Below are 13,711 nucleotides of genomic sequence, written 5' to 3' on the forward strand. Positions count from 1 at the left end.
ATCTTTCTCGGTTGCTCTTTAGGCACTGCTCCAGACTAAGCCAGTCTGAGGATGTTTAATGTGTAATAATCTGAAAAGCTAACTCATTTCAGTATGATGAGAATGAAAATAATTTACTGTGAACAGGTTAAAAAAAACCCAAACAAACCACTTTCTCTTCAAGGAAATTTGTCAGATTTTCCTTTTCCTAAAACTTTAGTGGGAAGCTGGGTGTGTGTGTGTCACAGAGGTGCATTTGTGTGCATGCATGTTCAAATGCAAACAGGCAAGGACCTTTGCCTGAGTGTTTTCTTTTAAACATGATTGAATATGCAGTTACTCATGTACAGCTCGGTACCTATTATATGGCACTGTAGGATCAGAACTTCTGATAATAATTGATACAGGTACACATCCAATTTTCACTTTTTTTTGATAGTAAAAGATCATTCCTTACCATTCCTTTCTTCTTTTTTTTTTTTTTTTTTTTGTAGCTTGATTCACTATTCTTTTATGTTAATTTCCTGCCTGAATTGATTTCCTGCCTGAATTGATAGAGCACACTAATTACTGCATTCAAATCCAGTCTCTGTCTCATGAATCAGAAGTCTAATGCTTGATTTAAGATTGCCATAATTTATAGTGAGAGAAGTAAGACAAAGAAATGGTGGGGGTTTTAAAAAATTATCTTAAAATCTTTTTTTCTTAATATGCTGAATTTTGTCAGAATTGCATAGGACACTGGCTAGAAGTTTAGTGACCTGATGGAAAGGTTTTGTGAGAGCCTTCATGTGTTTGGTGAAGACTGCTGGTGAGAGGTTTTCTCCAATGAGTAGTCCAGTCAGCATTAACCAGAGACCATAATATGTCCTGTGCTAGCCTAATAAGTATTAAGCTGCATTCCATACCAAAACAATGGGGCAATGTAATTGAGACTTAGTACCAAACACTTTAAGTCATCTTGTCAGAGCTCATTTGTCAGCCTGAGACTTCTAGTTCCAAAGATAAAAGTAATTATTTTTTTACCTTTGTATTTTTCTTTAAAAATACATGAAAAATATACTAGATGGCTTCTAGCTAGAAAATTAAACATTAACCTGAAACGGGAATAAAGCACTAGCATAGGACGATGTCTTGAGTATTGATATACACAGCAGAAATCTAATTTCACTTGCTGCAGATTAAAAAGAAAATAAATAAATCTAGCTTGTGTCATTCTACCGAGGTACTGTCTCTGTATACTGTTTGTTACATTACTTTGTGTATTTCTTTAGAAATGTGAAGCTCTGTTCATCTTTCCCTTCTGGAAAGGAGAAAGATCTTTTGTCTCCACTTCCTTTTTTCCTTTCAGGTAGCTATGATAGCTGTTCTAAACTTTGTTTTACCTACCTCCAAATCCTCTTTGTTGTACTTTCCCTAGCTTTGTATGTTCCTGTCTGCTTTTGTTTATAACTTTTTTTCAGAGTTCTTCATACCGCTCTCCAAGTATTTGAGAAAAGTTGATCTGTGTCTGTTAACTGTTGAATAGATGCAAGAATAACCTAGAAGTTGTCTGTATTTCTATGGCATGTTTATCTTTTGGAGGCTACGTAAACCTCTGAATCTCAAAAAAAAAAAAAAAAAAGTCCTGTAGCTGAAAAACTCATTGACGTGTCCAGAGTTGCATATTAAGAGTTAATTTTCATTTTTCCATTGTAAGCAGTGAGCATAATCAAAGGTTTGAGGATAGGATAAAGATAAGCAGACAATAATGGGGAAACAGGGCAGGAATTAACAAGACATATGGAGGATTTATTTCCATAAGATGTCTTGCTGGCATTAAAGTAAAATTTTTTTTTAACATAAATAATACATGATTTCTGCAGTGTATTGATCTGAAGCCAGGGGAATTCAGTTGCCTCTCTGATGGCTTGAGTAAATACTCTAACATCAGTGTAGAAGCAACAGGTACTAAATCTGTTTTGAGATACCAAACATAATTTGTATTGTAGGTTGAAGAGTCTGACTAAAATACTATCACAGCCACTTCTTATTAAGTGGAAAAAACCATCATGATCTATTAGCAAAGGTATTGACATAGAAATAATTCTTGCGTCTTTTTTCCTGCTAAACCTATTCTTACTATTATGCCCTAAAAATCTGATGCATTTTTCAAAAGCTGATATGGCTAATTTTGACAAACACTTTGAATTTTGTACATTGTAGAGTGTTCTTCTGTGATTCCCCCCCTCCCCCCCCCTTTTTGTTTCTGATGTTGCTATGTAAGTGTAACTTCAACCTCTTATTTCAGTGCTCTGTTACCAGTGACATAGATTTTCCAAAACAAGTCATCCCACTGAAGACTCTCAATGCTGTTGCTTCTGTGCCTATAATGTATTCTTGGTCTCCTCTTCAACAGAATTTTATGGTAAGTTTAAAAAAAGTGCTGGGAGAAGAAATGTACGGAGGAAAGGGAGGGGTTAATTTTAGAAATAAACCAGAAAAAGTCTGTTGCCAGTTACCCTCCCTATCTTTTTGGTATTAGTAATAAGGCAGTAATAATCAGAAATAGGCTCCCCCAAATAAAATAAATAAATAAATAAAAGTAACTTTGCAAACTAAACCTCTGTCCTCAGTGAACCTGAGTATCTCTAAAACGTTGCTGTAAAGAGACCCTAAGCTTATTTAATTCAGGTGACCAATTGTCTTGTATGGCATTTAACAAATGTAGATTTATTTGAAAGCATATAATTAGTGTAATGAGAAACGTTTTCTGATGGATATAAATGTTTTTATGTAAGGCAATCGACCAACATACCTGTAGCAGAATAGTAATTCTTATGGAATAAAGAGAACTTAATCGTGAAATAGTCTCCCCCACATAATGGTCATTCTTATATAGCAACTGAGTATAGCCTTTTCTTCTGATCAGCTTCACTGTATGCAAAAGCCATAATGTTAGATTTCTAATGTAGGTATTTAACTTATTTGAAAAGCTTAGCTTATTACAAATCTTTGTCACATCATTTTGTATATGATCACCTTTGCTGACTGGTTATTACAGTAATAATTGTAGCAAAGTGATTTAAATAACCAGTTTTATCAGTATATGTACAGGGTTCTTCCACACATTTTTCTACTTGCTTTCAATTCATCAGTATTTGGATATTTTGCACTGCTGCAGAATCATGATCAGCAGGAAAGTTTACATTTATTTTCTTAACAATAGAAGGTTCTTCTGTAGTATTGGAAGGTACAGCTGAGTATCAAGGTCTGTAAATTCTACTGATAAAACATGGGAGTATTAATACATTTAGGCTATATGCAGACAAAAAAAAAGACAGTGGAGTTCAGATTAAATTGTGAGGCATGTTTCTGTGCTTGCTGTTTAGACAGCTTGAATTTAGAGTCTTTTTGTATCATATTTTCTTATCTCTGGCAAAGAAATGACGGGATGGTTTCCATTGCACTTACTGTGGAAAAGAACCAAGGAAGGGAGAATGAACTTATCAAATGCAAGCTTCCCAAAGCTAGGTAGCTTACTGTGTTTCAATAGTAGAAGCTTTGTAGAAACACCCTGCTAACCTTCACATTAGGAGCTAGTGTCAGTATCTTGAGCCAGTCACCACTAGTGCAAAAATGGTTGAACAAAGATGAGGGTTTTGTTTTATTTATCTAGTTAATGGTAAATGTGCTAAAGCAGTGAAGCCATTTAGTAAACTGTGGTAGCTAGACACGTGTAGATTTTGAAAACAGAAATGCAGAAATAGTTGATTGAAAACGCAATTTAAAATTGTTTGCTTATAACTGTTGTTACTAGGTAGAGGATGAAACTGTTTTACATAACATTCCATATATGGGAGATGAAGTGCTTGACCAGGATGGTACCTTTATTGAAGAACTGATCAAGAACTATGATGGGAAAGTGCATGGAGACAGAGGTGAGCCCAAACATTCAGGTATACTAATCACTTCTTCCTATATAAATAATTGTTGTCAGTGTTGCTTGTTAAGGCCTAATGCTTGACCGTTACAGTAGTATCTCTAGAATCCCTACATTGTGTAAACATTGGGTATAACAGACTTCCTTATTTAAATATATTGCTTTGCATTTTTGTAAGAGTGCAAAGTGTTATAGTAGTAGTACGGAGAAATTAAACACATTAACTTTTTCCCTAGACCATACAGTGATTCATCATAATGCTTAGCTGCAACTTGGAGAAGTTCTTGGTCTTCAACTTTATGCTCAGAGCTTTGGAATATAATAGTGTAATGTCCCTACATGTGTCCTGCCTAGCAGAAAGTGGCAGGAAAAGTATGCAAAACTCTGATAACGACAACACTTGTGAATGTGATTCGATAGAATAACCTCTTGTGGTTGTTTGTTTGTTTGTTTGTTTTTTTCCTTTAAGGACATTATTAGCTATTTAAAAACCTCCTTTCTATAAGTCAGCTTATAGAGCAAAGTTGTATCCTTCTGTTGGTACACTATATATATGTGTTCTTAGCTGTAATTTACCTCTTATTCTGTGTGGGAGCTGGACTACACGCGATGTCATCTGTCTCTTAGTTTGCTGAAGTCTCAGTGAAGTAGCAACCTTTCACTTGCTCTATGTGCCCATTCAGAACTGGCTTATACAAGCCTGAACGTTACAGTTGTAAAGGTTTCTCTGACTATTCTGCTTCCCCCTTCACAGAAACGTTACCTGCGTGTGTGTCCGTCCGTCCGTCCTCCCCCCCCCCCCAATGGGGAATCATTTCTTAAAATTGACTATATTCCTGTTAATGCTGGAGTGACTGAGAAAGAGAACTACATTTTTGAGTACATTGTGTGCCACTTATGAAGGTTAAGCCTGCGATTCAATAATAAATGCTACTCGGTCCTACACCAGTCTTGTTAGTGTCCTCAGAATAACTGGTGCCTTTATATTTCATGAGGAACATGAAATGTTTCATGGGGTTTTGCCTTTGGATATTTTTATAGATTTACTGATTGCTGACATACTTGTCAGAGAACTGGTTATGTCAAAATGGTGACATTACTAGTAAATGTCTTCTATTATTGATTTAATTTATAATTAAATGAGTCTAGCTTTAAAATTAATCTTGTTTCACCGTCTTGAGTCCCAAGTTTATGATGGCAATTACTGTTATTATGGGTCCTTGAAAACTATATATTGAAAGTAGAAAGACAGTTTTTTAGTCTCCCAATAACTAGTATTCTTGTGTGACTGGAATTAAATGTAAATGCTGTGGGAATCTGTAATCCAGAAGCATTCCCATGTCGGAGTCAGAATTGTAAACTAGCTCTGCAATTGCACTTTTGGGAGAGAAATTCATACTAACCTGTGTGTGTATATTAAGAGTTCTGTTTAAAACATCCAAATGAAGTACCTGCCTGTTTTCATTGACTACATAGGAATAAAACTATTAGCTTCCTTCAAGTTGTAGTTTGACTAATGTCAAACTACAACTTCACAACAGTCTAGGTTCAAAAGGATGGTGATAAGGACTACAGTTCCCAACGCAGTTCATGGTTATTTTTTGAAAAATAACAGCAGTCTCTGTCAACGCTAACTACAATTTTCCTCTGCAGAAATGCCTTATTGTCTGTCTGTACTGCCCTCTGAATTTCACAGCAGAATATAAGCTAATAAGCAGATATATGCAGCATTGTATCCTTCAGTTTTCTCTTGATTTTTTTTTTAAATATAACTGTATTCTTTTTTTATCATGTTGCCAGTGGGGTCTGTAAGTGGGGAAGCGGATGCTATGGAACTACCAACCAAAAATCTCTCTGAAGATTCCCTAGCTGTCCAAGATAGCTTCATAGACTCTTTGCATGCATTGCCAGGCTGGCTTAACCCAACCATGTTGGAATTGGGATTCTGGCATAAAATCTCTTAAATAGTCTAGCTAGTAAGTAATTTTTTTATCTTCCAAGGAAGAGAGATTTATTATATCTACCAGTATGAAGCACAGGGAGTCAGGGAAAAAAAAATTTCAACAAGTTTCCTTCTCCCCTTCCCAGTTGTTAGTCTAAGAAATAAATACTAAGTATTTTTAACTCTTCTCAGTTCATACATTGAAACTAAGAGGGGAAAAAATACAAATTGTTTTTCATAAATCGCAGCATTTGCCATAATTTAATTCAAGGGTAGAGAGGATTAAAAATACTTCATATACACCTTGCGCTTTTCTGTTCACTCCCAATTTTGCTGAATTTCAGAATGTGGATTTATCAATGATGAAATATTTGTTGAGCTGGTCAATGCACTTGGTCAATATAGTGATGATGAAGATGATGATGATGGAGATGACAATCCTGATGAAAGAGATGACAAGCAAAAAGATCGGGAAGGTAACAGGATGGGTATGTCTGTCTGCAGACTTTAAAAATTAAAACCAAAAAACACTTTTCTTTAATCACTCAATAAATTTGTTCAAACCCTTCTACTTGATAGTTTTCAGGTATAAAGTAGCATCATTTTCTTCATCATTTCCTTTGCCATTTAGTTCAAGAGTTTTACAGAGAATACTACAAAAGGTGCTTTTGCCAATTTTTGTTTATCTGCATACTGAGGCAGTCAAATGCACCAAAAATCAGTCGGGTGTCTGTCTAATAAATGCTTTGGTACTCCTCAGAAAATCAAGTATCATTATTCTAAAGTAGGCAGAGTTCTGAATTGCCATCTCCATCTGCTGGTGAAATAATGGTTTCTCCAAATTTTACTAGTAGAGTTCTCTCAGCAGGAAAGATCACTTAATGCAGTTTAAGTTGGCTGTAATTTAGAAATAAAAACCTTTGCTTCTTTTTTTTATTAGGATTTTGGCGAAGTCCCCCTTTCTCTGAACACCTCCTTGAAGTAGCAAAGGAGCAGAAGTATATTTGTTTGTTTGTTTGTTTTCCAAATGTTTTGCTTCTTTGACAGAGAAAGAAAGCCACCCACCTCGGAGATTTCCTTCTGACAAGATATTTGAAGCCATTTCCTCAATGTTTCCAGACAAGGGTACAGCAGAAGAATTGAAAGAGAAGTAAGAAAGTATTTCTTAGGATATACTGCTGTGTTGCATTATGAAACAAAGATTCTTTGACTTTGTTAAATATTTGTTGATTAGGAATGGTCCCCCTTGCAGCTAGGTTCTGTGGCAGTTGTGTAACTTCTACAAGTGATACTTGAAGGGAATTGGCTGTTCCCACCAAGTCAAACAATACAGAGGTGTTTATTAGCCTTCCTTTTAAACTATTGAAAAGTGGATGCTTGCATGTGTTTAATAATCTATGGGGGTTTTTTTGAGGTGATAAAATAAAAGCTTTTGTTACAAAAAAAATGTCTCATTTTTGGAGTTAGTGAGTAATATATATGAGGAGATGATGGTCCAGAAAATAAATGTATTCTTTCCTAGCCAATTTTATATTTGCATTAATGAGTATGGAATAGTAACTTGTCACGTCACTGACAGATTGACCTTTCTAGCTAACACACATTTCTTAACTTTTTTTAATTTGTCATTGAAAATGCAGAGTGGTACTGCAATCAAAAATTACTTTTTTTTTTTTTAATTATACTGACTAAATAACTTCTATTTCTTTCTTTTAAGATACAAAGAACTCACTGAGCAGCAGCTTCCCGGAGCTCTTCCTCCTGAATGCACACCAAACATAGATGGACCAAACGCTAAATCTGTTCAGAGGGAGCAAAGCCTGCACTCTTTTCACACACTCTTCTGTAGGCGCTGTTTTAAATATGATTGCTTCTTACATCGTAAGTACAATTATAGTGTGCTTGTATATCTTATTTTTTGCAAGTCAGGAAACTTAAAAATACCATAAGATGCAATACAAAAGGAAGGAAACAGAAGAAAAAATAAAAACAGTAATAACGCTAAAGTTTACAAAAACAACTTGTCCATGCTGACATCATTTTGCAGTGAAGACAATACCTCAAGAAACTGAATGCACCTCTTTGGGGTAGTTTGTTATCCTTTTTGCATTTAGGAGTTCCTATAGAATTCCTGGCTTGGACCAACCTGTAATGTTACTTCTCTTTTTATAGTGTTCAAGAAAACTTCGTTGTTCTCTACTACTGTTTCTGTATTACACTTTTTCAGTGTAACTGAGAGATGCGCATGGAGAATGGAATATATTGCTCCATAAAAATACCTGATTATTCATCAGACTTGCTTCATTTTCCAGCATGGAGAATGAATATCCAGGAACAGTTTTATCTTTCATTCTCTCGGGTTACTTTCTAGCCACTTTACTTGTACCTGGTGATTTGAATAAGAATTGTTTCACACAGTTGAGTTTTAGAAATTGTGATATCCTTTCCACTGAATTTGCTTTCATGTTGCCCCATTCTTTTGGGGGAAAGATTTAACAAGAGCATTAGCAATGATGTTCATTTCCATTTGCAAAGTGTGAAGAATAACAGAGAGTCTGAAGTGTTACTTGAGACAATTCTTTCTCTGAGAATGGAGTCAAATGTAAAGGGGAACCTAACAGTCAAATATGAAGTGGTTTCAACTTGTAGTTGAATACTATGATGCCCTCTATTTCAAATTAATTTTCTCTTTTTGACTTAACTGTTCATTTGCATGTTCCACTGTGAGTGTGCATGCATGTTCATTTGGAAATATTTGTGCTTTGTCAGCAGCTCCTCATCCAGCACACATGCAATCTGCCTATATTTGTACTTCACAGTGAAGGCTTTACACAGTGCTGCTGCTTTTAAGTATCCCTTAGCTGTCTTTTAGTTTGAGGAGGAACTGGAGTTGTTCTCAGATGGCAGGGGAAGGGGAAGCTTTTCCTGTTCCTAGTTTCTTTACTGTTTGTGGCTTTTGGAGTAAGGTCTGTTAGTTTCACTTTCTCCTTGCATTCTGTTGGCAGGCCTTGCTTGAAAATACAAAGAAGGATGCTCTTACTTCCAAATAATGTTTAAGAACACTAAATTTCTGGAGGTATAGCTGCTGCCTTGTCCAGCCAGCTTCAGCACGGTGTGTTCTGTGAAGCTATAGGTTTTGTTTAGAAGTATCTTAGTTGCCCGGATGACTCATTCCAAGAAGTGCTGTGTGTAGCCTTAGTCTGTAGGACAGGGAAGTGAAGCTGTATGCTACCTCTTGGCAAATCCATTCGCCTGGCAGTGGTTTTACGAGTTCCTCACACTCTCAATAGTCCAGCAGGGAGATTGAGTCTCAGTCTAGTTTTACTTTTAAGTCAACAAGAAAGCATTGTCCAGACATAGTGAGAACAAACCTTTTCCAGTAGCACCCCAGAAGATTTTCGGTACTTCTGCAACAGTGGTTTTAGGCCATTTTTCTCACTAATTTTATAAAATTGTAGGAGTTTTCCAGTGAAGATATGGGCTCCTTTAAAATACATATGTATTTGATTACTTACATAGCTTATATAGATTTGCCTTTCATAGTGATTTTTGCAGATTGTTAGACGTAGAACTGAAAGGATCCACAGATCACATTTTACTACCTACTACTCTGGGGAGCTTGGTATTACCAGTCCACAGATTTGAGGCACCAACTCTGTGAGACTTCTTTTCTTTTAGTGCTGTGAAGGATGGGTTCATAGTGTCGTGCATTTTGACATGTTCTTAAGTGCCACATTCAGCCAATGACAAAGTCCAGAGTCATGTAGGACCTCAGTTCTCACACTAGCAGCATCCTTTAAGCCAAAAGCATTGTGCCCCCTTTATTATTGTGAACACAGAGATGAACACAGAGAAACTGTGATCTCTGCATTATGAACACAGAGAAACTGTGTTCATAACCTTCAGATGGAAGACAAAGTGTTTCTGCTAAAAGATTACCTGAGTTCTTGTTGCTGGTGATTTTTGAGAAGTCCCTTAAACAAGTCAATATTCTTTCCAAAGTGGTGTATGTCCAAGGTTTCATTTTAAACTATGCCTTGTACTTAAAAAGGCCCAAACTTTAAGTAATCTCTTCAGGTTTTCAGGGCCATAGCAGAAAGAGGGAAGAATAACACTTCCACTGTGGAGGCGTTCAAGATGTACCTTTGTGTCAAGATGGAGTATGAAATTACCGGTTATGATAATGCTCTTCATGACAGCTTATGCAGCACATGCATTGTCACTGATAAAAATATATTTGATACTTGATCATTGCAAAGAGATCTCTTGAAGCTTGATTTACACATTTACTATGTAGTCTCCAGGCTGGACACAGAATGTAGTAAACTGATGCTTCAGTCACTATTCCCTGAAGACCTACCCAAATCCCACCTCTACAATGACTGGTCACTGCTTTGGATGCATTACTTCCTTCTGCTTTTGTCTGTAGTAACACCAAAGAAAGAGGATTGTTTTCTGTCTGTGTATCTGTCTGTCTGCATGTCTGTCTAGAGCTAGGAATTTATCTGTTAAAAACAGAGAGTCACTTGTATGACCTCTTCACTTTCTGTGAAGTTTTAAGACTGTTGGTCAAAATCCACCTGATTCATTGCTGGGAATAAGTAACTCATCAAAAAAAGACTACTCTGGTTATTGTAAGGCTGCACTAGCAATTTTCATTGTCTCTGCAACAACTTAATTTAACTTTTTTTAAAAAGTTGATAACATTTCTACTAGCACCCTAATCAGTTGCCCCTATGTTCTATTTCATGCAATTGCCAAACGCTACAGGATGATGTCCTGGCTTCTTCAGAAGACATTTTTGATGAATTACTTTGGTAACATGGTGGGCTACAGTGATCAGATTTGTACTTTGAAAGGCACAAATCTCTGGAGAAGGCATAGAGAATTAAAAAAATACAGGAATTCTATTAGGTTTGGTTTTGATTTTTGTAATTCCCCCTCTTAGATTCAATTTTTGTTAAGATTAGCCTTATTTTATGTAGTTTCAAATCTTTATTCTACTACATTTGAGTTAAATATTGGAAAAGTTATCATTAGATTTTTAACATGTCAAGTCCCCTTGACGACCTGGCAATCCCTTTATGTGCAGGTGATGACATTACTGAAAAAACTTGTGTACCGACTTCATTTGCTGACAGCAAGGAATTATGCCTAAATGTCTGGACTAACAAAGAATTTAGAAGAAGGAAAAATATCAGGTAGGGAGAATTTCCCAAATAGCTTGACTGTGAAGCAAATGTACATTTCAGGCTAAACTGTTGCCTGTGTACTTTCACATTATGAAAAATATGAGAATTGAGCCCACTGGGGATGAGACAGGTTCTCATCTCAAAGACAGGTTCAATCTCAAAGACAGAAAACATGTTCAGTGAAGCAGCTTTAGAATGACTTTCTTAAGGAAATTATTGAAGAAATACAGAGTTTAGTTATTTAGGAAAATCTGCAAAGTCTTCTTTGATTTTTGAAAAAAAATTACTACTGATATTTGCAAGATTCATAATACAGCTGTACAAACAGTTTTATTCTTGTCCTAGGTCCTTTCTCTGTAACAAGCCTCCTAAAAAAATACCTTGCAACAGCAGTGGTAGGTTCTGTCTATAGTTGTCAGTACTATACTGTGGGTGTTTTTGAAATAGTGGAATACAAGATATGATTCTAATATTAAGTATTGAATACAGTGTATTTTTTGAGGGCTCGCTGGTTTAAAAAGTCAAACATTGATTTATTTCACTGCGTTACAAACTAAACATTTCTTCATTGTCTAAAGGAAAACATTAAATATTAAAAGATAAACACTCATTTTAGGACTTCCCACAAATGAACTTATGAGAGAAATGTTTGCATCAATAGTTTTGATTTCTGCATATTACAGCAGTCTGATATGGATCATGGCTTGCAAATGTTTTACTGTTCTTTTGCATTGTTGCAAAATTATTTTCCTTGTGGTATGAAGAGAGGGTAAAACAGTTATGCGGAAAAAAAAACACAAACCAAACCCAAAACAAAAACAACCTGAATGAATGAAATGGTATACTGTGCAAATTTAAAGATGCAGTGTTGAAAAATATGTGGTTTTTCCCCCTCCATGTTTGGGTGGGGGGCTCCCATCATCTCATTGTTTCTTAAAAGCTGGGAACAGGTAGAATAACTTGGCATTAAATTGCAAAGTTTCTTTGTTATTTAACATATTTTACCTATAGAATGCATGAACACTTCAAGGTTATGTGAAACATATGAGAAGTGACATACTACATAAAAGCTTTTAACTGGAATGTGGGGGAAGAAACAGTGCTAATAGCAACTATATGCATAAATTACATTCCTATACTTGCTTGTAAATAATTTTTACATATCTATATGTCCATATGTGGAAAATTGAAGCTTTTTTCTGTTTCCAGATTTATAAAATGTAATATTTTTCTCTGGAGAAAGTGACACAATATTTAATTAGTGATACTTTTATATTGTTTATACCTTTTTAAGAAAGCCTTGGAAGAATACATTGCTTCCCTGAGGTTCCCATGTGCTGCTGTCATTAATACAGGCATAACATTATAGAATTTATGATTTGATTTCCAGCACACCTTCCCTTATGGGAGGGGAGCATGAAGTGATGGTTCCAAGACGGAGTGGTTTCATCAGAGAAGCTCCTTTAAGAAGTGCTCACCACCACGGGTCACCCTCCCCACTGGTGCCAAAACAAGTGCTTGTGGAGCTACGCTGCAAACCAGATCACTGAAATGAGATTTGCTTTTAAAAACTTTGTCTGTGAAGACATATGTGAGCTCTGCCCACATTCTTTAAAAGGGAAGGAACTGCATTTGAAAAGTTCAGTCTTGAAAGCATAGTGGACTATTATAAAGAGAAGCCTCGTGTACAATCTAGAAATAAGATGAGTAGGAGAGCCTATGGTGGTGGCTTATTGAAGGAGAAGGATGTGTGTGGTGTTGATACGGAATGGCCCTTCTTATGGATTAATATGGGTAAGAGGGGAGGGATTTCTTCTTTCAGTTTGAACATTAGCACTTTTCATTCACTGAGTGTTGAAAAACTTAACTGTAAGTTACAATTGCCTAACTGCAACTGCAGTAAAACTGCAGTATAAGTGCTTTTACAATGCTTGGGAATCATGTATTTTCAGGTGGGTGTCTTTTGTAGTTTTGTAGGCCTTCATGGAGCATTAGGAAACAGACAGCTAGCACCAAGTAGTCTTTTTTTGTTTTTTTTAAACACTTGAGTGCGTTCTAGATTTTTTCCTTGCAATTGTGTATGCCACTGTTAGCACATTTAGGGGGGAAAATGTATTTATTGCTATCTATATCTCTATATCTCTATATATCTATATATATATTAAAAAAATTCATTCCTTGAGCATGGGGGAATCTTTTAAAAAAAGAAAATTGCAGAAAACTAAGGATGGTATATCAAAAAGCTAATATAATTTGGGAACATGAGTATATGAGTTCTAGTGAGAACCTAGCTGCAGATTTTCCAGGCTTCAGTTCAGTAAGGGATATGGAAGAGTTCCCAAGACTTCCAGCAAAACCAGGAAAGTCAGTCTTCCTGAAAACATCCTGCTGGGAGGCAGGGATCACACAAGGGGAGAGCCGGTAGAGATGAGCTCTGGCAAAGGGAATGGGTAGGAAACTCTGCCATCCTGTTATAAAGGTGCTCATGTTGCATCTATAATGTATCCAGTTCTGCTCCATTCTGAGTCACCGTTCTGCAACTTAGAACTATACGGAGTCCGTCAGATACGTGAGCAGACATTTCTCTGCAAGTTGCAGACTTAACTGTGGTTGTTCTGATCCGTAGTGACTGTGCGATGCTAACTTATTTTCACCCTGCAGCTGGGATATAGGAAC

General features: G+C 36.2%; 1 protein-coding gene across 8 annotated transcripts in view; it reads left to right on the forward strand.

Moving 5' to 3' along the window:
• The window catches only part of EZH2 (enhancer of zeste 2 polycomb repressive complex 2 subunit), a 51,598-nt gene that overhangs the window by 23,662 nt on the left and 14,225 nt on the right, over window positions 1–13,711 (forward strand). For 5 of the 8 annotated variants that reach the window (XM_072853398.1, XM_072853397.1, XM_072853399.1 and 2 more), the window contains 5 exons: window positions 2,270–2,386; window positions 3,779–3,917; window positions 6,188–6,331; window positions 6,891–6,993; window positions 7,561–7,724. In XM_072853398.1, the coding sequence (XP_072709499.1) occupies window positions 2,270–2,386; window positions 3,779–3,917; window positions 6,188–6,331; window positions 6,891–6,993; window positions 7,561–7,724 (667 nt within the window). The remainder of the gene's footprint in view (window positions 1–2,269; window positions 2,387–3,778; window positions 3,918–6,187; window positions 6,332–6,890; window positions 6,994–7,560; window positions 7,725–13,711) is intronic. The other 3 variants (XM_072853393.1, XM_072853395.1, XM_072853391.1) reach the window with 2 other exon arrangements.

This window comes from Ciconia boyciana, chromosome 2, assembly GCF_034638445.1.
Source record: "Ciconia boyciana chromosome 2, ASM3463844v1, whole genome shotgun sequence".
Classification (NCBI taxonomy): domain Eukaryota; kingdom Metazoa; phylum Chordata; class Aves; order Ciconiiformes; family Ciconiidae; genus Ciconia; species Ciconia boyciana.